This window comes from Taudactylus pleione, unplaced genomic scaffold, assembly GCF_031769625.1.
Source record: "Taudactylus pleione unplaced genomic scaffold, aTauple2 ptg000121l, whole genome shotgun sequence".
In the NCBI taxonomy this organism is placed as follows: Eukaryota; Metazoa; Chordata; class Amphibia; order Anura; family Myobatrachidae; genus Taudactylus; species Taudactylus pleione.
Genome location: NW_028284523.1, coordinates 9,915,001 through 9,942,808, shown reverse-complemented (window position 1 = coordinate 9,942,808; position 27,808 = coordinate 9,915,001). Strand labels below are relative to the sequence as shown.

At 41.0% G+C, this 27,808-nt stretch overlaps 1 protein-coding gene across 2 annotated transcripts in view; it reads left to right on the top strand.

Moving 5' to 3' along the window:
- Nucleotides 1-27,808, top strand: part of CDH23 (cadherin related 23) — a 1,221,584-nt gene that overhangs the window by 1,074,216 nt on the left and 119,560 nt on the right. For both annotated transcript variants that reach the window (XM_088472189.1, XM_088472187.1), the window contains 4 exons: nt 8,508-8,966; nt 9,705-9,821; nt 23,006-23,230; nt 23,373-23,542. In XM_088472189.1, coding sequence (XP_088328315.1) covers nt 8,508-8,966; nt 9,705-9,821; nt 23,006-23,230; nt 23,373-23,542 — 971 coding nt within the window. The remainder of the gene's footprint in view (nt 1-8,507; nt 8,967-9,704; nt 9,822-23,005; nt 23,231-23,372; nt 23,543-27,808) is intronic.

Genomic DNA, 27,808 nt, shown 5'->3' with positions numbered 1-27,808 from the left:
CATCATGGACGCTCGCATAAGCTGTGGGTAGTAACCCACAGCTATGCGAGCGTCCAAGAGGCCGCTCCATTTTTAGGTAGGAGGGCCCTGATTCAGAGTGAGCGCTCTGGTCAGAGCGTCCGGCTCTGAATCAGGCCCTATATACGGACTTGATTTTAAGAACACCCTACCTACAGTTTTAAAGTCTGGACTGTATTTTGGACTAATAGATACAAGATTTATACATGAATTATACCCACCTAACTTAGTAGTCATATCAGACTAAGTGACCAAGTTAGGATATAGATTAAGGATTTTAGAATAGTGCCCCAGAGCCGCTACTGTGTTTATCTGTCCACCTCAGAATCAGGCCCCCAGTGAATACAATACAACATATAAATAATTAGATTTCTTTAAGCGCTGAGACTCTGTGATGTCTCTGTGATATTCATACAGAAAATAACTAACCTAGAGTAGTGTTTCAAGCAATATATCCTATCGACTAATGTGAATTATATATATAAAAGTCAATGTTCAAATTGCAGGGCAAAATTAGAGATCCAGGATGAGGAAATTTTCAATTTTTGTACTCTTACTGATAGGGTGTATTATCAGCCCATAAGATAGAGCATTTTCCAAGGAGAAATACAGAGTGCACACCTTAAGATATGATTTTATACTCTTATCAGGGACGTATCTATAATGGGAGCAGGGGGGCCCACACCGCACACCCTGCATCCATTTAGTCTTTATACTTACCCATTGGTTGTTTTCAGACTACTGCTCTGCAGCGCCAAGCAACAAAAATAACTGTGAAAATGACGAGCAGCAAAAATCACTGGGAAAATGGCGACGGCCATGTTCAGTACTGATGTCCTCGGGAAAATGGCGCAGGTGCCATTTTCACGGAGACTCGCTCATGCGCAGTAGATTCTGGCACTAAGCCAGAATCTACTGTACTCACCAGCCACTGCAGCATCAATAGAGAGAAGAGGGTGCCCGTACTGAGGGCCTGATTCAGAGCCGGACGCTCTGACCAGAGCACTCACTCTGAATCAGTGCCCTCCTACCTTAAAATGGAGCGGCCTCCTGGCCGCTCGCATAGCTGTGGGTGATCACCCACAGCATATGTGTGCGGCCACAAAGATGGTCGCGATGGTCAAGACCATCGCGACCATCGGGCTTGCGACGAGACCCTTGTGGTAGGGTCTCGTTGCCGCAAGCCCTGGAGTGATTTTGGCTCTATCAGAGCCAAAATCACTCCCACTGACATCACTAGTGATGTTAGTGGGGCCGGACTCAGACAGTAGGCGTTCCCATGGGAACGCCTCCGTCTGGCAACCACGCCCCCGGCACGCCCACTAAAGGGGGCGTGCTGTCAGTCACCATCGACAGCACGCCCCCTTTAGTGCGAGACCCATAACGACGGCTTGGCCGTCGTTTTTCGGGTCTCGCGCATGCGCACGACGGAGCTCCCTCCGTCATGCGCATGCGCATTGGGGAAACATCGACCCGCTTGCGAGCATCCTGCGCTCGCGAGTGGGTCTGTATGACCCCCTGAGTCTGCACACGGACCCCATCCTCTCTTAAAACGCCCCTGCTCTTACTAGTTGTACAGTACATAGAAAACAATAGGTTCTACAATTTAACTCCCACATAGGACAGCATTTAAATGAAAGATAGGAAGAGATGTTGCATGATTCCACCAGATAGACTGGATTATACATTTTAATATGTCTCATTTACTTGCTATACTATGTAGGAATCAACACAATAATGCTTTCTAGGTCCTGAACAAATAACAAGCAGTAAATATAGATTCTATATAAAATATGAAATTAGAACATGACTTTATTAATCTGATATTGGTAACATGTTTAGGTGCATTTGTAGTGTGTGCATGTGACTGCTGCTATTGTAACCTGGTTAAAGAAAATGATATTATGTTTTGTCAGTACATAATATCACTGGATCAAGCTCAGATATTAAACAGCAGATAAAGAAAGACATGCCCATTTAGTTTATATTTTGCTACACCTGTTTCAATCTTTTCTACAACCATGTATTTGAATTGATTCAAGATATCTATCTGTTCTTTGTAAAAGACCAGAGATGTAAAGTTTGCTTGTTCTTTTCCCCTAATAAATCAAGGCACTACACATGTATATGTAAATCTTTTATGAATTGAGTTTTTGTGTTTTCCTTAGTGAATGTGTTCAGAAAAGCAACAATTGTGAGATCCTTAACACTTGATACATTCTTTCAATGCCAAAGCATTTCCAGGGCAGAACATTCTGTACAGTATTTAAATTGTTGCCTACAAAAGATTGAAATGTCACAAAAATATATTTAAGCATATTCATTTGGGGGGTTTATTTTTTACAGAATAGTATCAATAAAATACCAGTGTGATAGTAAAATATAGAAAGGAAATCTGCTAAAGCAAAACATGCTTTGTGCAAATGCAGGACTAGGATGAATATTCTAATGTGTGAATATTCTGATGTGTATTTTAATTCATAAGCCTTTATGAAACTTAAGCTTTTACAATTGTTATATAGTCACAACATATTTGTGATGTCCTCATGTTCTGTTGATGGATGATGGCATACTGTCCCCTCTGCCTTTGCCTTCTGCCACTGGGTAGATGGTGCCATGGAGCAGGGAAGACCCACTTGCTGGCTTCAGGTAGGTATACTCTGGGAGCAGGGTGTGTGGTGCCTGGCTGGACTCAGTGATTCATGTGTCACCCTTCACTCATTGTAAATACACCGATGATGAGACCCCGACCTACACAATATACCAAAATATGCTGAACATTTTAATAGTCATACCATCAGATGCACATCGGTCATATCATCAAACATTAGAGCAGCCCAATGGTTGCTCAGAATGTCCTCAGAACATGGTCACCAATGGACACAGTTACTGGGCGCGATATGACCACGTCTGACTAGCCACATCCGTTATCTCCCAGGAGCTCCCACCAAATTTGTTCGCTCTGCAAGGCAGAGAGCATGCTTTCCCCAGCAGTAACCATCGGGATGCATGCACAGTGCGACTCGGACGCATATGCAGACTTAAAATATTGGCTGCTTGTGTCCAAAATTTACACAGCGTCCACCAGCTTCCAAGATGGCATTCTTGTCCTCTGCATATAATGCAAAGCCTCGGATGTCACCTTTTCTTCCTCAAGGAAAAGCTAAAGGCCAATCCTTTCCAAGGCATCTGGCATCCACTAAGGCCTCCAAGCCTAGGACCAAACAGACCTGGGCTACTAGACATCCACCTACAAAACCTGAGGACAAGCTTTCAGCCTGACAGGGCGGGCCTCTCCCTGGTGGCTCCCAGAGTGGGAGACCAACTTCTTCAATTCACCCAGTTCTGGCATCTGACCACATCAGACGCCTGGGTAAGAGAAGTGGTCTTCCACGGATATGCCCTCTCATTCCTCTCATCCCAGCAGTTTTTTTGCACAGGACCTCCATCGGTTCCAAGCAAAGCCCTGCTGCTCCAAAAGACCATACAGTCCTTACTGCTCTCAGGAGTAATAATTCTGGTTCTCTTCCCACAGCGAAAGAAGGCAGGGCCACAACTAGGTGGGGTTGGAGGTGCACCCACCACCAGTGTCCTCCAGCCCGGCACTGCAGGGAGGCTCCAAGCCAGATGTCCGCTGAGATTTTATTACCAGCAGGCACTCAGCTCCTTCCCTGTAGCGCCTCAGTAGCCAGAGGCTGGAGTTCTCTCCTGAACTCCAACTTCTGGCTCTCCCCACGGGCACTATGGGAGAGACATCATGACATCTCTCCCATAGTTCCGAGGAGCAGCCGGGCAGAGTTGACAGCGGCGAACGCAGGAGCGGGGTTTAAGGTAAGTATTGTTTTTTTGTGCAAGAGGCACTACAGGGGCATTACTATGGAGGCATTACCATATGGGCACTACTACAGGGTAATTACTATATGGGCACTACTACAGGGGCAGTACTATGTAGGCATTACTATATGGAAATTACTATGGGGGCACTACCATATGGGCACTACTACAGGGGCATTACTCTATGGGCACTGCTACAGGGGCATTACCATATGGGCACTACTACAGGGGCAATATTATATGGGCACTACATTGTGGGAATTACCAGGGGGGGCGCCAAATTACTTTCTTACTCAGGGTGACAATAATCCTAGATTTGGTCCTGAGGAATGGCTATTATTCTATCCTTTTCTTAGTTCAGAAACCCAACAGGTCTCATCAGCCTATCCTCAACCACAAGTCTCTAAACAAGTTTATCAGAGTGCCCAGGTTTCGTATGGAAACATTACAAATTTCAAGCTCTGCCTTTTGGCTTGTGTTTGAAATTGACACTGCATCTATCTCTGAATCAGGCCCATTGAGAATCACAACTTGTAGTTGTTTGTTATTTTCTTTCAGCTTACTAAAACTAGCTGCGGATAGTTGAACCAGATTAGTGGACTTTTATGCAGTGCTTTAAAGTACCACTGTCTAGCCCAGGAGATGACATTCTACCTGTTCCCAAAACACTAAGAGCCACATTCAATTAGCCCCGAACACTGTTCGGGCGCTAATTGATCCCCGCGATTGGGGAAAAACTGGGAGTTTTCGACAATAATCCCCGATTTTTGCCGATATTTTTTTTCCTCCCTATCCTATTAATTTGGGTGAATTAATAGGATAGTTCGCCCGTTAACACATAGGAGCCGCGATAAGCTCGCGGCCCTATGTCTTCTCGCCTTTTTTTGGGTGAAAAAACGGCACTTATCGTGGATTATTTTTTGGGACACATCAGATCCAGGAAAACAACCATGATAAGTGCCGTTGTCAGGCCGACTTCAGGGCTAATTGGATAGCCCCAGGCGAGCTAATTAGCCGCGGTAATTTACTGCGGCTAATTGGATGGCCCTAATAATCTATTACTGACTGACAATCAATATTGTCACTTAAGTAAATAAAAAAATATTTTTTTATAATATTTTTAACTAACAATCGTTTCTTAACACACTATCAGAATGTTATCAATAAAATTACTGAGTAAATGGCTGACAGTATGTTGCTTTCGAAATATTATGCTGGGAGTCTAGTGCTTGGTTACGACAGAACACTGACAATTTAGGAGCAGCAGCCAAGAGAGAACATTGTACGAGCCATTAAAAATAGAAGATAACTGACATCATGTCACTCATACAGGGATTTAGGTGCCACATAACTACATGCACCATACAGAACTACCTAGATTTGCCTATTAATAGCACAGAGTTTTCTCACCCTTGTGCTGAGGCCATTTTTTTTATGTTATCGCTCATCACATTCCAACATCAATATCACTTTTTTTTTTTATATACGGTACCAAAATACAAATTATACCTTGTTTTATTCAGAAGACTTTGTATTTCACAAAATACCATTAGTCTTTTTATTCATTCTAACACATGAATAAACATTAACCCAATTTACCATAAAAGTGTTTTGTATTAAAATTTCAAGAAAGAAAAACAAAAGCAAGCATGCCCTTTTTTCCCACCTTGTAAGCACCACAATGAAATATTTTATGTATCATGTTTCGTTAATGAAAAGAAAAAAAATTTGTATTCAAATTTTTACTGTCTCAATTTCCTATCTATAGGAAAAAATATGGTGGCTCAACAAGGCCTGCCATTTTCTATACCAGACAACCTGCCAAATAAATTTTTATTGAACACAAGCTGCTGGAGATATGGGCTTTAGATCTGCCCACATCTGTGGAATAGTAAATTTTTTGTGTATTTCAGTTAATGTTTGGTTATCAGACTCCCCTCTTTTCAAAATAGGGTGTCCCCATGTGTGTGCAGGCAAGTATGTGGGAGATCACCAGACAAAAGCTGCTAAGAGGACCACATAATTTGAAATAGTGGTATCCCCTCTTTCATTGGTGAGTGATCCCACATTTAGAGGTGTAATAATGGGTGTGATATGACATGTAGTGCCCTCCCACTTATATAAATTCTGTAGCACAGGGTAAAATTATCTGGTGATTATCACAGGTGATCAACCAACAATAGCTACTAGTGGGCCACATAATTTGAAAGAGTGGATTCCCCTCTTTTCAAATATGATGCCGACAAAGTTGCAGGTGTCATTATGGACGTCAGAAGGCACACAGTGCCCTCCCCTCATATATGGAAAACATGTTTTTCATAGTGCAGAATAACATTATACCGTGATCAACAAACAATAAGAACTAATGGGACCCATCATTTTTAAGAGGGGACCCCTTTTTTTACAACAGGTACCCTTAATTATATGGATGCCAAATTGGGAAGAGACCTTCCCTCATTCCTGGATTCAATCATTTGGCTGTAGTGCAAGGGGGTTTACTACTCACTGCTATCAAGCAAGGGAACACTCATCATTCTAGGTACCAGGGTTGGTGAGACAAATGATGTCAGCACTCATGCGCACCAACATCACAGCTCCAGGACTGGCCCTTGACTTTCTCTCCCACTTTTTTCCCTTCCTTTAACTTTTCTTAGGTCTTTATTATTTTGCTATTTAGCTTTTTCGTCACTTACTGGGGCCTATTCATCAACACTAAATTAACGTTTTTAAGGACATTTTCCTTAAATAACGTTATTTTAGTATTCATGAAGCCACTTGGCACAGGAGATATCACTGATATCTCCTTGCTAAGTCCCCCTGCATTAATTTCCACACTCCACATACATTAGTACATTAGTATGGGGATGTGGAAATTATGGTATTCATCAAATTCCGAAAATTATGAATTTTCGGAATTTGATGGAGGTACTATCCGCCACTGTGAGGTGGCGAATAGCAGGTGACACTTACCTGCTTCCAGCTGGACAGGTCCCCCGGCGTTTTCCTCCGGTGCTCTGGTCCGTGCTCTGGCTCCGGAGGCTGGTCGGACACTGTGGTCTCCCAGCAGAACACAATAAAGATTAGAAAAAAAACCCCTTTTTTTTTTTCTAATCTGTACTGTGGTCTGCTGGGAGACAATGTGACAGACTAGCAGGACGGAGCCAGAGGCTGCTGCGCAGACAGGTAAGTGCTGACGGGGGTGTGTAGGCAGTGCTGCGCATGCGCTGGGTTAACGAATTTAACAGCGCATGCGCAGCACCGTTTCCAGCTGCGGTAAGTTAGTGTAGACAGGGATAACTATCTATTTCATGAAAAGCTGTCATCGCAAAAATTACAGCTTTTCGGAATAGATAGTTACATGGAGGAGGAATAATGAATTCCTCTGGTAATTAGATAGAACTCCATGCGAGTTCTAAACCTAATTACCTCCAGGGAAGGTTTAGTAATGATGAATAGGCCCCACTGTTACTTTAGTTCACTTTTTCTTGCTCTCAGACTTTTCACTCCCCACTCTGCTTTTTCCCTTTCTCTTGTCAGGCATTCTCTCTCTCTCTCTCTCTCTCTCTGGTTTATTTATTAAACCCTTTTAGCAGTAAAGGTGCATACATACACAATGATTTTTTGAATGATTATCGCTAACGATATCGTTCAATCGTTGAAAAAAGCGTTCACTTTCTGAGTTAAAACGATGAACGATTATCGTTCATGCGCGTTCACGTTTGTAGTTCAGTCAGACTGACCAACTCAACGATTTTCAGTAAGGGAATATGCAAAAATCGTTTGTGGTTCAAAAAAATCATGCATTACATTTAGTAAATGAACGATTTTAGTAAACGATGTTCGTTCATTTTTCCCTTGAAAAAATGAACGAAAATCGTTTACTAAACTTGTTCATTTACTAAATCGTTGCGTGTGTGTGCAGCTTGAAACACAAGTAGACTGCAGTGTTTCAAGAATGTCTGCTGTATTTAAGAATAGGTGGCATTTAGTAATGGGGTACCACAGAAGATATGTAAGATCACTTTATAGATGGACTGCAAAAATGCCCAATTTACCAAGCTCAGAATAGATTACCTTGCCTATAAGCAACAGTATACCAATTTTTTATGGAGAAGAATCCTTTAGATCTCATTGTAGTAACCTACAAATGCACATGAGCCACCCGATGGCCTTGAATGAGCATTAAGCAAGCCAGGTCTGAACTGCAGAAGAAATGGCATAGCATAAGCTATTACTTGTACTTTATTTTATTTTTTTCTCCATCTGGACTCTAAGGGATATATTTACTAAAGTACTGGTTTTTAGAAGGAGATCAGATTCTACTTATCATTTATCTAGCACCTTCTAGAAGATAATAGCTAGAATCTGATTGGTTGCTATGGGCAACATCTCCACTTCTAAAAACCTGCACTTTATTAAATATACCCCTAAGCATTGATATCCTTAAACCCTGGATTGTTAAGGTGCCTTGAGGAACCACTGGCTGTAGGAAAACTTTTCTACTGCTGTGTAATTTCATATACAGTAGTCGTAGAATTTCATATGTTTGTAGCTTCTCACCTTTCCTTACCATAACACTTGTGTTAAAACCTGTGGAAGAATGACCAATTAATTTCTCTTTTTGTTTAACTTGACATGGTTTGTTTTTCTTTTAGGTTTTTCTGTTGTGCAGGTTAATGCAACAGATGCAGACATTGGCCCTAACCAACAACTAAGTTACCGAATTGAAAGTGGTGCTCAGGATAGGTTTCTTATTAATGCCTCCACAGGTATTATAAGGGTAGCCAATGTAACTGTGGATAGGGAGGAGAAAGACTCCTATAGGCTGATGGTTGTGGCCGCGGACCACGGCACCACTCCCTTGTCTGGAAGCACCACAGTAAATATACTTATTGATGATGTTAATGACTGTCCACCAGAATTTGTCAATCCCATCCAAACTGTGAGTGTCTTGGAGTCAGCTGAGGTGGGAACCATTATTGCCGAGGTCACTGCCATTGACCGAGACCTCAATCCACGTCTGGAGTATTACATCATTGAAATATTGGCCACTGATGACACCAATGTTGTTGTGCCTAATCAGCAAGCAGCTTTCAGTATTAACTTCAAAACAGGTACCTTCTTATATTTATTTTGTCATTAATGCTCATTTTACCATTTTGTTTTGGCTTAGATTGTTTTCTTTTTTTATTTATCAGATTGAATTTACAACCATTCCACTCTCTTCCAGTATATATCTACTGTGCCTCTTGCTTTCCAATCCTTATTTTCCCTCTATTCTTACTCTTTTCTTTTCCCTATTAATAATCACATGAACTTTTGGTTTTCTCCTGATTGAAAGTATCATTCTACTAACCAACTAAATCTTTTCTTTTCTTTATGGCTCACAATCCTGAAGGTTTGATCTGTTATCTCTGTAAAGCCTTTCCTGTCTGACTCATACATTGTCCTTTCCATCACCATCCTTACCATGATAACTGTTTGCCGCTGCACACTCATAGTCATTGCTGGCTTGGATGCCAACCTAGTCATCTTAAAGGGCAAGGCATGTCCCTTTATTGGTTGTTGTTAAGCCTATGCAGACTGAACATGGGAGCACCTGGAGCTTGCTTAGGGGTGGAATTTGGAAGTTAATGTTCTGTACAATTTCACCAGAATTTGTAATTATTTGTTGAAATTGATGACCTTTATCTTTGATTGCCTTAATTGACAATACTGATAAAATGGAGCTTGATCTTATAAGTTGTATATAAGTATGTTAAACAATTTTAAAGTAATTTATCACACACTGATTATTTACTATCCGCTGACTAAATATACATGAAGTGACATGTTGTCTTTTTTCTTTTTAGGAGCAGTTATGGTAAAGTCTCCACTAAATAGAGAGCTTGTAGCTACATATGACATTACTGTCTCTGTATATGATAACGCAAGTCAGGTGGTTGACAAATCAGTCAGTGTCCCAAATGGTAAGTAATCCAGACTTCTTTGACATAGATCTCACTTAGGGTTTAGGATGACAATGATACAATTGAATATTTTTTATCTAACCCAATAGATTGTGTGTTTATCTATAGTGTTCACTCTAGATCCCGCGCCGGTCCCTCTGATGCGTGCCCAAAAAGGGGGCTTGGCCATGAGAAAAGGGGGCATGTCTTTAAGACACACACCCTTTTTCACCACTCTTGGGGGCGTGCCCGGCACTTATGGACATGCCGGACTGCCCCCAAGCTCTACCTTCTTTGTGAATATTCACTGGCAGTGATCGCTACACCGCAATTTTCTCCACCAGCGGGACACTGCAGCCCGTGGGTGGGGACTGCACCCAGCAGGTGGGGATGGCACCCAGCAGGTTGTTTTAGCAGGACCAAAAGGGCAGGGCACATTCTGCCCTTTTGAAATTGGGCAGGGCGCGGTGGCCTGCTAAAACAGCCTAGCGGAAGTGCTATATCTATATATCTATCTATTTATCTATATATATATAATATATATATATATATATATGTTCTTGCTAAAAGTCGGCAGACTGAAACGTCGAACCTGAACCTGACATAGTTGTTATTCATTCATTGATTCAAGACCTTTGAGTGTCGCTTTTATTTTCTTCTGTTGGGGTGTTTGAATGACCCCAGAGGGCACCTGGGCAAATTTGAATATTTAGTATACTATGCAGGTTCTAGTGCCTTCTCATACTCCCATGTTCCCGTTGATTGATTAAAAAAAAATCTGCTTCCTTGTGGTGCCGATGTTTTAATTTACTCAATAAGCTTTCATCAAGTAGTATGTCCCTCAAAAACTTTTTTGTACTTTAAAAAAGTTTATGTAAACTAAAAGAACGGAATCACAGGCAACATGACAGGCATATTATTTTCCCAACATTTTGGCAATATTTATTTTCCCTGATGAAAGCAAAATAAATATTTCTGTAAACCTTACAAATGTAATATTACAGTTGGCTTCTGGTATTGTGAACTCAGTGTTACTCTCTCTCTTAATATATATATAATACTGTATATAATATATCTCAATATATATAATATACTGTGTATATATTATATATATATATATATATATATATATATATATAGTATATATGTGTGTATATGTATATAAATAAATAGAGTGCACTCACCAGAGCTTACAAAGGAAGAAGAAAAATTTAATTTACATCAATCCATATCCATTTGACCTTTCAGTCTGCTATAAGACCTTCCTCAGATCCAAACAACAAGCCAACAAGAACTGAACAATTTGACACATACTCCTTCCAAACCTCATCGGAATCTGAGTACTTTGAGAGGTTACCCCCCTCTGGTAATATTTTAGGGGTTTATATAGGTGCACAGAGGGACAATCCAACTGCAGGCCTAGGAGACCGCACCGAGGAGGGGCGGGCATAAGAGGCCTCCCAAGAGGCAGAAAGACGAGGGGGAGGAGTTGATCTTTAATCTTTCTAAACATCAGCTTACTGAGGCTGAACACTCATTACTGAGTAAAGGTCTCTCATTTATCCCCACTTATGACTTTGACTCATTTGGATGGTCTGTAGACCACTATAAGATGGGTCGTAAACTCAGACTCAAAGAATTCTTTAATAATAAACCCCAGGTTGAACCTGAGTTAGCACTTGAGATCTTTAAAAAGCCAGGGACGTTTGATCCAGTGTCTTCTATCCCTAGTCTCAAGACATTTTTGAGAGTTGTTGATATGGAGGTTAAGGCTGGCGATAAAGAGAGAACTAATAACTTTCATAACTTCACTCAAGATGAAAAGCTTGCATTGAAGACATTGATCAAAAATGATAATGTGGTTGTTAGGAAGGCTGATAAGGGAGGAGCAGTGGTCCTCCAAGATTATGAGGACTATGATAAAGAAATTAGGAGACAGTTGTCAGACACTATGACATATCAGCTCCTTGACTTTAACCCCATCCCACAAATTAAAAGAGAAATTGATTATATAATCAGTATGGCCTTATCCAACTTATGGCTTGATGAGATGTTGGTTAAATTTTTAACTGTGGACCACCCAGTGTGTCCCTTCTTATACACGCTACCAAAAGTCCACAAATCTATGGTGGACCTCCCCCGGGCAGACCCATCATTTCATCATGGGGGTCAGTGCTACAGCACATAGCACAATATTTGGACTTTTGCCTTCAGTCTAGTGTACAAAGTGTACAGTGGGCACAGCGATGGGTTCCAACTTGGCACCGGCTTATGCCAACATTTACATGCACCAGTATGAGCGTGACTTCATTCTTAGTGTTTATGGTGACAACATTGTTTACTATAAAAGGTTTATTGACAATATATTTCTGCTTTGGAAAGGGGAAAGTGACAATTTTTTTCAAATGGTTAAACCGCTCAATGCAAAGGATCATCCAATCTGATCAAAAGCGGATTTGACTCAGATTAGCTTTCTAGATGTCACTATTTTTAAAGATGGTTCAAGACTTGAATATACCTTATTTCGTAAGACCACAGACCGTAATACTCTTCTGTTTTCTACGAGTAATCACCCAGACACATTGAAATCAAACTTGCCAGTGTCACAGTTTTTAAGAGTACTCCGGAACAACTCAAATGCCGAATTGGTGGAAGTACAAGTACAGGAATGTATGAAACGTTTTACCACCCAAGGCTATAAATTGTCAGTAGTTGAGAGATGCCTCACCAGAGCAAGGAAGATTTTTTCCAGAGGGAATACTGGGGCAGAAGATCTGAGCAAAAAGAAGAGGATCATCCTTGGAACCAGATGTGACACTAACCTTGGCACGGTGCAGACATCTATTAGGAACAACTGGAATTTGATTAAAACTGACCCAGTCTTTAAAAACCTGGGTACCGCACCCCCATTACTGAGTATTAGGAGGGGACCTAACCTTAAAGATCTTTTGTTCAGACCGAATACCCACCCCAACAAGAGCGGCAGTGAACATTGGCTTTCGAGGACCAAGGGTTGCTTCAAATGCCTTGGGTGTATGACTTGTCGGGCCTTTATACAGGGTAGCCACTTTTGTCACCCATACAAGGGTAAGAAAATCTATCTTCATCACCGACTCACCTGCTTAATGGACCATGTTGTCTATTTTTTTACCTGCCCTTACGGGTTTATCTATATGGGCGAAACTATCAGGACTTTCAGGGAGCAGATGACTCCGCACCGCTCCTCGATTAAGCTAGCATTTGGGAGTGGTACCACTGATAAACCCGTGGTGGCTCACTTTCTTAAAGAGGGACACCAACTATCTACCCTGAGATATTTAATTATAGATGGAATCCCTCCTCCGAGAAGAGGAGGCAACCGTGATATTATGCTCCTAAAGAAGGATACTGTAGTCCCAAAGGGCCTTAATGAATACAACTCGCTTAGTGTCTTTCTACAGTGATACAAGTTAATGACCTGGATACATGATTGCTTTTTGATAGCAATATTTTTTTTTGCTGGAGTGGCTGCTGTTCAACCAGGACTGTGTTTACATTTTTTTGCTATTTTTTTCATATACATTCAACATGTGACCTGATGCCCGTGTTTTTGTTTTATTTTTTCTATTTGTTTTTAACTATGTAGTGTTTTAGCCTGTAAGAATTTGTTATATTTGGTGATGGGTACACAAGTTTATTTATATCCTCTTTGTGCCAGTTGGTTTTTGTCCTGATTGATTTTATCTTGGGTAAATATTGTTTTTCTATGGAATCATAGATATGCCCTGGCGGTGTCTTTATTGAGTTTTGGTATTATTATTATTATTATTATTATTATTATTATGTCATTATGTTAACATCTTATTTAACAGTGCAATCGCTGTGTTACTATTTTGTTAGGTTTGGTTTCCAAGGTGACCACACAGGGCTCCGTGTTGAGCATTCCACGGCTTGTGTTGCTATGGTAATGGCTACAGTTATGTTGATCGGGCTGATATGTTCACCGGAAGTACCGCGGCGTGTATTTCCGGTTGTGTTGTTTTCATCTTTCTACACCGCGATGGCTCCTATTGGTGAATATCAACAGGGGATACTAGGTACTGTGTAATTATTACTATTGTTAGCATGTTATTATGTCAACATGTTACTTCTCAGCGCAATTACTGTGTTGTTATTTTGTTAGTTTTGGTTTCCAAGGTGACCATGTAGGGCGTCGTGCTGAGCATTCCCCGGCTTGTGTTGCTATGGTAATGGCCTAATTGATCGGACTGATATGTTTACCGGAAGTACCACGGCGTGGACTTCCGGTTGTGTTGTTCTCAACTCAGATGGCTTCTGATGGTGGAATATCAACATCGGACACTAGCTATTATGTTTGTATTACTATTGTTAGGAGATAGGTGGTTTATTAGATAGTTTAAGGTAAGCCTCTGTGTTGATGTCACTTCCGGTGGCATCAAACATGGCTCACTAATTGGGACAACTGGCTGGTACTAAAGGAGGTTAAATCACAGTGGTGATTGTTCAGTTCTTGTTGGCTTGTTGTTTGGATCTGAGGAAGGTCTCATAGCAGACCGAAACGTCATATGGATATGGATTGATGTAAATTTAATTTTTCTTAGTCCTTTGTAAGCTCTGGTGAGTGCACTCTATTTATTTACATTTATTGTTGTGGAAACCCAATATATATATATAAGATAGGAATGGCAGCACTCCGTGGACTTCAAAATAAGTACAGTACTCCATCTGGTATCACCAACGTTTCAGATGTTTACTACATCTTTTTTCAAGGTCCTTGAAAAAAGATGTAGTAAACATCTGAAACGTTGGTGATACCAGATGGAGTACTGTACTTATTTTGAAGTCCACGGAGTGCTGCCATTTCTATCTTACTGAAGGAGTCTGCAAAGGGCTTCTGGAAGTGCACCCTGGCTGTATACCTTTACTTTGGTATATATATATATATATATATATATATATATATAGTAAAAAAGGAGCCAGCACATCCATTTAAATGAAAACAAAAATATATTAATGTTCAATTACTTCAATAGCAATAGAAAACATGATGAAGTTCACCATAATAGCACATATATATGTAGACGGTCAGGTAAAATAACAAGAGAAGCCAGGGTGGTCAAATACACTTGCCAAAGCCATCACAGTGCATGGGAACATGAATTCAGTTAGCCGTCCAACAGCTGTTTCGGCGCATCCAGCGCCTTCATCAAGGACATCATAACTGACATATCGCGGCAACATATATACCCAACCTCATAAATGACAATCTCACTCACCTGTGGAAAGGCGCGCACCCGCAGCCTTCTCCAAACAACCCGGAAGCGCGGCACAATACACGTGTAACATGCCGTGTGTAAACATCCGGAACAGTCAGACGTCACTTCCAGGAAGTGATGTCACGGGTGTCATGACAACCAAATACAATAACAACCAGCGTTGTTGAACAAACAGATGCATCAAATAATGTGCTGCAACAAAGAGGCACAGCTACATAAAAATAGAATGTAAACAACGCTCATCAGTGAGTTAGCCAATGAGTAGGGTATAGATGATGCCACGATAAACACATTATAGTATAGTACCAACAGACAAACAAACACAATAGACAACATAGAACATGGATGTGGCATAACAAATGTACACATATACAAATAATGAATAATCTAAGAACAATCTAGAACCATATATCACCGCATAGGTTATTTTAAAGAAAGCAATTCAAGTATTGTCCCTCATTAAGCCCATTGGGTACAACAGTGTTTAAGTGGTCAATCCAATAGCATTCCTTCTGTAACAATGCCCTATTCCTATCACCCCCACGTCGCAAAGGGGGGATACGGTCAATTGGCATGCATTTAAATTCTCTCAGAGTGTGTCCAAATGTTGCAAAATGTTTCGCTACCGGTGGTGTATTGAGATCCACTGAGACAAGGGCTTTTTTAATAGAGGACTGATGTATTGCGATCCTCTCCTTGAGTGCACGAATGGTCTTTCCCACATAGAGAGAGTTACAGGGACATCTGATTAAATATACCACAAAATCAGCTATTGCAGTCAAGATGATGTCGGATTTCATATTTGGTACCAGACTTGGGGTCAAAAAAATGATCACCCAAAATTAAAAATTGACAATTGACACACCCATGGCATTTAAAGGCTCCATTTTTACCAAGTAACCAATTTTTATTCCATATTGGTCCTATATCCGACTTGGCAAGCACGTCTTTAAAGTTCTCACTTCTCTTATAGCAAAAGAAGGGGTTTATTCATACAATTTCGACCAATAGTTTCATCAGACTGCAAAATGTGCCAATGACGTAAGATCGTGTCCCGAATATGTCTGGAGGCAATTGAATATGTTGATAAAAAAAATCATCCGATCCTTATCATACTTAGATTGTTTGGTAACCAATGTGTCCTCACGACTAATACTCAAACATCTTGAAATAGCCTCATCAATTTCCACATCTGGGTAACCTTGGTCGATGAATCTCTGTCCCATCTCCCACAATGCAGTGGATAAATCCTCAATATCAGAGGTAATGCGCACTACCCGCAACAACTGCGAGAAAGGAAGCCCTTTCTTCAATGGTGCCGGATGAAAGCTGTCAGCCATAAGGAGAGTGTTTTTATCAGTCTCCTTCCGATAAATTTTAGTGGACAATATACCATCACAATTGGACACACAAACATCAAGATAGTTTATAGTAATGTTACTAAAAGCCAATGTAATCCTAATATTGGTGTCCAAACAATTGAGAGTGTCTATGAATTGAGTCAGGAGTTCAGTTCCTCCAATCCACACTACGAAAAGGTCATCTATATAGCGTACGTAAAAGAAAATAAATTCTGAAAAAATAGGATGCGACATGATGTGTTGATTTTCATACATATACATATATAGATTTGCATACGATGGGGCCATATTAGACCCCATCGCAGTTCCTCTGAGATGTAAATAAAAAGAATTTTCAAATAAAAAATAATTTTTACGTAAAACTATATCCATTAACAGTAACATAAACTCTACGCAAGGACCTTTGTAGTGTGGACTGTTGGAAATTAAACTCCTGACAGACTCAATACCATCAACATGGTCAATGTTGGTATATAAACTTGTTATATCAAGAGTAACCAATAAACTGCCCTTAGGTATAGGGCCCTAGTTATCCAATTTTTTAAGGAAATCAGTCGTGTCCTTAAGGTAATATTCAGTATTTTGAACAACTGGCTGCTTACAGAAATCAATGTATTGAGAAAGGGGTTGACATAATGAACCAATGGAGGATATGATGGGTCTACCGGGCGGCTTTACCAAAGTCTTGTGAATTTTTTTAAATTATATATATATATATATATATATATATATATATATATATAGATCCAAGTTTCAGGTCGCACACACTTTTAGATTAATGTTGTGGGTGTCAGGTAATCATAAATCCAGCAACAGAACCAAAAGTTTGCCCGCCAAGATAAACTAAAGGAACCAGCACACCACCATATGTATTTCAATCAAGCATATTGAATTTTAATAGAAAAACTACTTAAAAAGCCATCATCAAAAAAATAGTCATTAGTACTCATCCAAAACTGGAGACTTCAAACAGTTTGACAAGAGATGAGAACCGGCCATCCCGACGGGTCGTTTCGGCACATATAGCCTTTTCAAGGGTCAGCCTTAGTAATGTACTATGTAATGAGGCTTAATATAGCACAAATAATTAGTAGACATCGTACTCCCCTGTCCGTGCGCGCACGGTCATCAAGTGCCATCACTTGGAAACATCACCTACAAGGAACCACTGTCCACACCATTGTTTCTGGAGGACTCACTGAAGGTTCCGCTGAACCGGAAGTGACACGACGGGAACGCCGCTTGTCAACATCCGGTCAGACGGAACCCAGTATAGCCTACAATAGAAGCAAGGGGAGTGTCTAGGCTCACTCAGGGGGGGAGTTAACCGGTGGTCAAGATGACAGCATGTACACAAACAGACATCATACTAGACGAATAACATAAAATGTATACATCCCCAAAATCAAAACACATCTAAGGTGTGTGGATCATAACTAGACAATATAGTTTCTACTAGATAAGACCATGTGTATTAATAGCGCATTATATGTTTTCAGCCATCAAGAATAAATTACTAATAATTTCAACTAATCTACATAAATACTATTCTGGATAACGAATGGGTACCCATCAAATATATAAGGGGTCAGATATGTATACATAACTAAACAGATTAAAAAGTAAACATAGACTATTGGAACATGATCATAAGTAAAGCGACAGTGTAGCTGAGCCAATATCTGATAGTGAGAACATCATCAATAATTTAAGTTAACGTTACCAAAGTACTTGCTAACTTCATAATACCCAGAAAAAATGCTCAAAAACGTCAAAAAATTCAGTAAAAGACATTGATCAACACATCAGAAAATAATATTCAAATAAATGAAGTAAATAATAATTCCTCATTGAGACCAGCCGGGGACATTGCATTGAGTTTATAGATCCATTCGCATTCACGTTGTATCAATAAGCGATGTCTATCGCCCCCTCTACGTGAGGGTGGTATATAGTCCACTGTCATAAATCTGAAGTCCTTGATCATGTGTCCACAAGTGAAGAAGTGTTTGGCCACAGGTGGTGTGCTGGAGTCAATATTTTTAGTGGCTTTTTTTATAGAACATCTGTGCATCCCGATTCTTTCCTTCAACATACGGATTGTTTTGCCCACATAAAGTTTAATACATGGGCATAGGATCACATATACAACATATTTGGACTCACATGTCATACGATGTTTCAAATAAAATGTCCTGCCCGTAATGCAATGGCAAAATTTGTCTCCAGTTAATAAATAGCGACAATTCACACACTTGGCGCATTTGTATGCCCCAATTTGTAGGGACAACCAATTAGAGTTGGTACTGACCCCTGGGCTAATATCAGAGTAGACAAGACGTTCTTTTAAATTACGGCTTCTCCTGTAACAAAACAACGGGGGATGAACGCAATCCTTCCCGATAATTGGATCGGCCTGTAAGATGTACCAGTATTTTAATATAGTTTTACGGATAAAGCCAGAAGATAATGAATAAGTGGTTGGAAATAATATCCTATCAGCCAACTCTTTTTTCGGTTTGGTAATTAACAGTTCCTCCCATTTGAGAGCCATGCATTTGTCAATTGCTTCATTAACTTCACGTCTATTATATCCTCTCTGTTTAAATTTTTGTCCCATTTCCTGAAGTGCCGCAGGAAGATCTTCATTATGGGAAGTGATCCTTACAACCCTCAGTAGTTGTGAATAAGGAAGACCCCTTTTGAGAGCAGGGGGATGAAAACTATTGGCGCATAAAAGCGTACTTTTACCAGTTAGTTTCCTAAACAATGAGGTCTTCAATTTATTATCAGTAATGGAGACCAAAACGTCCAATATGGCCCCGGCCTATGCTAACTTATACATGTATATTTTTGAGACCACCCACATTACCACTGATCCCACCTTTTCTAAATTTATTGCATGTTATTTTCGTTTCATTGATGATCTGTTTCTAATATGGATGGGTAACCCAGTGGAATTAGAAACCTTCATTGAAGGCCTTAATCAGAAAGAAACCTTGATCAAGTTCACACATAAATGGAGTTCCACCTGTATTGAATTTTTTGACGTTTTTGAGCATTTTTTCTGGGTATTATGAAGTTAGCATGTACTTTGGTAACGTTAACTTAAATTATTGATGATGTTCTCACTATCAGATATTGGCTCAGCTACACTGTCGCTTTACTTATGATCATGTTCCAATAGTCTATGTTTACTTTTTAATCTGTTTAGTTATGTATACATATCTGACCCCTTATATATTTGATGGGTACCCATTCGTTATCCAGAATAGTATTTATGTAGATTAGTTGAAATTATTAGTAATTTATTCTTGATGGCTGAAAACATATAATGCGCTATTAATACACATGGTCTTATCTAGTAGAAACTATATTGTCTAGTTATGATCCACACACCTTAGATGTGTTTTGATTTTGGGGGATGTATACATTTTATGTTATTCGTCTAGTATGTCGTCTGTTTGTGTACGTGCTGTCGTCTTGACCACCGGTTAACTCCCCCCCTGAGTGAGCCTAGACACTCCCCTTGCTTCTATTGTAGGCTATACTGGATTCCGTCTGACCGGATGTTAACAAGCGGTGTTCCCGTTGTGTCACTTCCGGTTCAGCGGAACCTTCAGTGAGTCCTCCGGAAACAATGGTGTGGACAGTGGTTCCTTGTGGGTGATGTTTCCAAGAGATGGCACTTGATGACCGTGAGCGCACGGACAGGTGAGTATGATGTCTACTAATTATTTGTGCTATATTAAGCCTCATTACATAGTACATTACTAAGGCTGACCCTTGAAAAAGGCTATATGTGCCGAAACGTCCCGTCGGGATGGCCGGTTCTCATCTCTTGTCAAACTGTCTGAAGTCTCCAGTTTTGGATGAGTACTAATGACTATTTTTTTGATGATGGCTTTTTAAGTGTTTTTTTCTATTAAAATTCAATATGCTTGATTGAAATACATATGGTGGTGTGCTGGTTCCTCTAGTTTATCCTGGTGGGCAAACTTTTGGTTCTGTTGCTTGATATATATATATATATATATAATACAGACATATAGTATATGTATATTTCATATTCATGAATAGTATTACATAATGAGAATGCACATTCTATAACTGCCGTATCATTTTGTGTTAATCACATTTAAGTTATTTTACTTTAATGATTCTTTAAAACTACTGGATTGAAGAACATAAATAGTTTTTTATTCCCATCGGGATGTATTTTAAATCCCGGATGCCAGCACACCAGTCAGAATCCCGGTGCCAGCATTCCGAAGGTAAATAGTGGGGTTAGGGGAAGGGTTAGGCACTAGGGGGGAGGTTAGGTTTAGGTTTCGAGGTTGGTAGATTAGGTGTAGACTGTGCGGCAGAGGGTTAGGTTTAGGCAGTGGGGAGGGAGGGTTAGGTTTAGTGGTAGGGGTAGGATACTTACCGACAGGTGTCGGTATCCTAACCCTGTCGGGATGCCGGCGTCAGAATTCTGACCATTGGGATTCCAAGCACCGACATCACATACCCAACCCTTTCCAACACTTCCCTTTGCCTAGTTCTAACACTGAAGGTCTCCTGATGTGAAAATCACTCTGGAAATGGTATTTGAATTAAATAATTCAGCCATGTGTGCAAGATTTCGAAGAAATTAAGATAATAGTCATCCTTTCTCTGTATTGTCTTTCAACCTCCATTTCATCCTGTCATTATTGTAAATGTCTATTTATAGAGATGCCACAATCATAGTACTAAAACTAATTTACACACCACAATGCAGCACTGTCTTTTTTGACAGTATGCAACTAATTATGCACAAGCGTTTAGTTTTACAGGTGTCCGTGTCTGCAGGCATGCCAAACTTTGCATCAGTCAAAGGAAGCTGCTGGTCGGAATATTCTTACAAGATAAAGCATAAATGAGCAGTATATCAGTAAATTAGTTGATAAATTGAAAAGTCTAAATAAATAAAATGGGTGGTAATAAAGTTATGTCATGTGACATTTTTCTAAAAACTGTGAACTGAGGGCCTGATTTAGACCAGTTCGCTGTCTGCGTACGCTCGCTGGATGCGTATGCAAATTTGTCAAAGTGACACCACGGGAAGCAAGCACTCGCCAAGGCATCAGCACGCCCACCATGTCTTAGCGAGCGGCCACTTTGTGTATGCATATGCCCAATCGCACAGGCAGAGCCGCCCACCAGCACCACGTAATCTCCAGGAAGTGTATTAAAGCATTGGTACGTTGAGCACCATCGGATGTGAACGCAGTACTTGCGGTTGCTTTACCCTACTGCAAGCATTGGTAGGAAATCAGTGTAAAAAAGGCAAGTGACGTGTACTATGATGCTGCCTGTTAATTATGCATGCCTGTAAAATGGCGTTGAAACACCCAGGCATGCCTGCGTTCGCATCTCCAACCCCCCGTTATTACTGGACTGCCCCTGTTACCACCCACAAATGGCCTCTCCTGTCACTCATTACACTGGGCTGTCTTTGCAGGGCGAGCGAGCAGTATGCGATCGCAGTGAGTTGTTCGCGCACGCGCAGAACAAAGCATTCGCGTACGCAGAACATCGGGCCGCTTGTGAGCGCACGCATATAGCGAACGGGTCTGAATCAGGCCCTGAGTGTTCTGTGCACCGTACAATGTGCCAGGAAGACAAAACAAATGTGCTTGCTCACATACAGAATCATTGTGACTCCATTAATTTTTCCATTCATAAATTAACCTTATAGATGGTTAAACGGTAGCTGCTGAATTTGTCACTTATTTTTTCTGATGGAAAGACACTGACTTTTTTGGGTTTCCAAAAAGTGTTAATAACAGTCCTGCCCAAAAATAACCTCTTTTGGGAATAAGGTCAGCAGTCTTGTCTCCTTATTTCTCCCATACACAGTACAGAAGGATCCATGGTCCCTGTACAGATGCTGATCCCCACTTAGAGAAATTACTGTGGCATATCCTCACTGCAGTTTAATGCATAATTGCTAAACACTAGTAGTGAGTTTGTACCTCCCCATGCCTCTTCATTGAAATATTACATATGGCTGATTACTTGTTTGTATGGAAAATAATCCTTAACAACTACAAGACAAAGATGATAACTTTCATCAGATCGTGGCTTCCTGGCTATATTTTTATCTTATCTTATGTTTCTTAAAACCACCCCTTCATGAAATCTTCCCCAGTTTCCACTAATCAAATGATTTAAGCACCCTTCAACCTCTAAATAAGCTTGGTGACCCCTCCACCATCACATCTACCCTTTTCCTCTTGCCTCATTACAATACTGTATTCCTCTTCCTTCATCTTTTTCTTTCATTTGATTCTCTATTCGTATAGTATTCCATTATTCTATATGCTTTTTGGCTTTTAACTCCTCTGGTTTACCGCTCAATCTCACTCATGTTTGTAATCTGCAATTTTTCAATAAAATAAACAATTTTAAAAAAAAACACAAAGTGGTATAACATCGTAAAATAAAATAAATTAAGGGATTATAGGAATTTTCACATTTGTGTTCCATTTATACTTTCTGTTATAGAAAACACATGTCACTGTATTTGTGTTCCTTACAGCTAAGCTAACCGTCAATATTCTGGATGTGAATGACAACACTCCTAGATTTCGTCCTTTTGGAGTTACTGTATTCTCCCAAAGAATAGTTGAAGGTGCCACCCCAGGAACCACGCTGCTATCAGTTTCTGCTGTAGATCCAGATAAAGGGCCTAATGGTCAGATCACCTACTCTCTTCATAACCTTCGCCCAGCGGGATACGTCCAACTTGAAGATAACATGGCAGGTATGCATAAGACGAGATGCAGAATAAACCTTCAACTATTTAATTACTATAATACAAAGAGATTCTTAGTATTCAATATTGCAATTATATATATATATATACATCAAATTCTATATATTGCATACATATTTTTACATTACAGGGAAAATTATCGCAAATCGTACTGTTGACTATGAGCAGGTGCAGTGGTTCAATTTCACTGTCAGGGCCTCAGATAATGGTTCTCCTCCTAGATCATCTGAGATTCCGGTTTGCCTTGAGATTGTGGATATCAATGATAACAATCCTATTTTCAGCCAGTCATCATATCAGGTAAAGTAGAGTGTATTGGTCACTGTATTGTATAACTTTTCATATTATGTTTGTAGCACTAGTGCACCATGGACCTGTATACCTTGACTCTTGTACCTCAGAATCCAGGGGTTAAGTAGAAAATACATACACAACAATAATAGTGAAGCTGATGCAGTATCTATGATGGGTGCAGTGGCCATTTTCCCGGGGACTCATGCATGCGCAGAAAAGACGTCCCCAGGAAAAAAGCGTCTGCACCATTTTCCCAGGGAGACCCAGGCATGCTCAGTAGATTTTGGCATTAAGCCAGAATCTACTGCGCTGACAGAGAGGAGGGGTCCCAAATGGAGGCTGCACACGGGCCCCCTCCTCTCTTAAAACACCCCTGAGCTGGCGGCTCTGTGTCAGTGTGGTAACAATGTTGTTGGCAGCAGTAATATTAGCAGATAAGCCCCCAGAGCCCTTTGACTTACTAGCAGCTACCATGCTATGTGCGTTCAGGGCAGTTATGTGGGGACAGGCAAAGAGATAAAGGGGGATCAGCATGTGGTGGACAGAAGAACCCTCTTGGCAGATTCTTAGGAGTGCCCCTAAGGAAGGCAATTTGTGGGGTTTTATGTATTTGCACATGTTTTTGTGTTGAAGTCTTATTGCCAGTTACTGTAAGTTACAGAATTAAGTACAACTATTTATACACCTAGGATAAATAGCTGGTTGAATTTGAGGGATACTTTTCTGGAAATGCACAAATGTCATTAATGTAACTATGGGAAGAACTTTGTGTAAATGTCTATAATATATATATTTTTATCAGTGGCATTTGAGATTTTATTCCAATGTGTTTCTACAATAAAACCCTGTCTGATTCTTGTAATGGGTCTTAAAACCAACATGTTTGCCCGTTGAATCAATTGAGTCTATAATTCAAACAGGCATTGAACAAAAATAAGTTCATGTGCACCTACAAAATGCAATGTTTTTTGTTTTTTATTTATTGCTTACCTAGTAATTTTAGTTAAAAAAAAAATAGGGCTCACAATTGTACTACTGTATATTTGCCACATTATACTGTAACTTGAACAAGCAATATTATAAGAGAATACAATGTTTACATTCTTTATTTTAATGATATATTATTTCATTAAATAGCCCCTACCATAACCCCACCAATAAATTTATAACTCCAACCCATCATTACATAATATATGCTCGCTCAACCAAATAAATGAATAGCTTAAATAAATAGCCAACATCATCTTTGATAAAGTTTACGAATATTAAAATGATTGGATGAGAATGTGAAAGCATTGCACAGCTACAGTATGTATTTTTTTATACTATTGAGAGGGTTAGAAAACTATTCATAGGGTTTGTCAAAAAAATTGGGTTGTCAATTTTTTACTTCAAAGAGCTAAACTTGCTATAAGAAATGATGACAGGATGTTGTACTTCTATATTCTTTTAGATATTGCACCTGTACATGCTCTTAAGTGGAACAGGAAGGAAATAATGTCAGTAGGGCACGATATTGCATAATTATTGCAAAAAAAGTTATAACACAGTTATATAACATAGTAAGCTGGTCCTTGCAGTTTTAGTAAACAGGGAAACATTTAAGAATATTAAAAGGCAAAATGAAATGATCAGGAAATGATGATGGATTATTTGTGGTACTGTTATCTGAGAGAACGCTAATAAAAATGAGCAGGATTATAAACCTGTAGGGCAGTGGTTCCCAAACTTGCAAGGGTGCCACGAGTTGGTAGTCCAGGAACACATCAAGTTATTTATAGTCAGTGTGATACAGTAGGTAATACCAGTGCTGATGGCTGAAAATCATAGGATATGTTGACAAACAGAAGCCCCAGCCTGTCCACCACAATATAGCTGAATCTAAGTATGACATACTTGCCTACTCTCCCGGGACTGTCGGGAGCCTCCCGAAAATCGGGTGCCACTCCCGACACCCCGCAAGACTAGGCAAGTCCCCCGGAATGGATGCCGGCACCCCTCTAACCCCCGCGCCAGCCGCAAAAGTGGGCGGTGCGGGGGTGTGATAACACGATTTGCGCTGAATCGCGTCATCGTAGCCCCGCCCCCTGCCTTATAATGCCAGTAATATTGGCATTATAAAGCATGACACGATCGTGTCGGCACGCCCCCGCTCCGCCTATTTGACCCACCCCCATTCTCCCTGCTGGACAGACCTGCCAGCCCCCTCCCGGATTCCCCTGCCGAAATGTCGGCAAGTATGAAGTATGACCGGTAAGCACAATTTAGTTATTTTAGTACTTTTTGCTGAATCTTTCAATAAGAAACTTTTATCTTAGGGGCGCCATGAAATAAATGCTGATACTCTAGGGTGCCGTGATTCAAGAAAGTTTGGGAACCACTGTTGTATGGTCAATAAATGATAAATTATAATTCCTGGCCATCAAAATATTGATAAGCTTTTATTATTGTTTCATAGAGCTTATACTGTAATTCTGTTGTTCAGTTGGACACAGATTTAATTTGTATATCAGTTGTAGGGTAACTCCCCAAGACGCCAAACAAAAAGGCTACACACTAGCAGCTGCTAACATAATCTCATAAAATGACAATACAGGATAGAAATGATGCAGGTGCATTTGGAATGAACCAATGACAACTTGCGTGTTTGCACACAAAGTGGCTGTAGGTGCGGGAAGTCACAGAAGCCTGATTTTCTACCCTAGTCGACTAGTAACAAGGTTGACATGGTCATTAGATCGACACTCATATGGTCGACATGCAAATGGTCAACACATGTTGTTGTTTTTTTTAGCCCTGACCATTACCCCAATCCTAACCCTAACCCTCAATCCTAACCCTAACCCTCCTCTTGGTCCCTAACCCTCTCTCCTGGTGCCTAACCCTAACCGCCGGAGTAAGTGCCTATACCTAACCGCCGGAGTAAGTGCCTAACCATCGGGGTAAGTGCCTAACAATAACCATCGGGGTAAGTGCCTAACCATTGGGGTAAGTGCCTAACCCTAACCGTCGGAGTAAGTGCCTAATCATCGGGGTAAGTGCCTAACCCTAACCGTCGGGGTAAGTGCCTAACCCTAACCGTCAGGGTAAGTGCCTAACCCTAACCATCAGGGTAAGTGCCTAACCCTAACTGTCGGGGTAAGTGCCTAACCCTAACCGTCGGGGTAAGTGCCTAACCCTAACCGTCGGGGTAAGTGCCTAACCCTAACCGTCGGGGTAAGTGCCTAACCCTAACCGTCGGGGTAAGTGCCTAACCCTAACCGTCGGGGTAAGTGCCTAACCTTAACCGTCGGGGTAAGTGCCTAACCCTAACCGTCGGGGTAAGTGCCTAACCCTAACCGTCGGGGTAAGTGCCTAACCCTAACCGTCAGGGTAAGTGCCTAACCCTAACCGTCGGGGTAAGTGCCTAACCATAACCATCGGAGTAAGTGCCTAATCGTCGGAATAAGTGCCTAACCCTAACCATCGGAGTAAGTGCCTAACCCTAACCGTCGGGGTAAGTGCCTAACCATAACCATTGGGGTAAGTACCTAACCATCGGGGTAAGTGCCTAACCCTAACCATCGGGGTAAGTGCCTAACCATCGGGGTAAGTGCCTAACCATCGGGGTAAGTGCCTAACCGTCGGGGTAAGTGCCTAACCCTAACCGTCGGGGTAAGTGCCTAACCCTAACCGTCGGGGTAAGTGCCTAACCCTAACCGTCGGGGTAAGTGCCTAACCCTAACCGTCGGGGTAAGTGCCTAACCGTAACCATCGGGGTAAGTACCTAACCATTGGGGTAAGTGCCTAACCCTAACCATCAGGGTAAGTGCCTAACCATCAGGGTAAGTGCCTAACCGTCGGGGTAAGTGCCTAACCGTCGGGGTAAGTGCCTAACCGTCGGGGTAAGTGCCTAACCCTAACCGTCGGGATAAGTGCCTAACCGTAACCATCGGGGTAAGTACCTAACCATTGGGGTAAGTGCCTAACCCTAACCGTCAGGGTAAGTGCCTAACCGTCGGGGTAAGTGCCTAACCGTCGGGGTAAGTGCCTAACCGTCGGGGTAAGTGCCTAACCCTAACCATCGGGGTAAGTGCCTAACCCTAACCATCGGAGTCAGTGCCTAACCCTAACTGTCGGAGTAAATGCCTAACCATCAGGGTAAGTGCCTAACCATAACCGTCAGAGTTAGTGCCTAACCCTAACTGTCGGGGTAAGTGCCTAACCCTAACTGTCGGAGTAAGTGCCTAACCCTAACTGTCGGGGTAAGTGCCTAACCCTAACTGTCGGGGT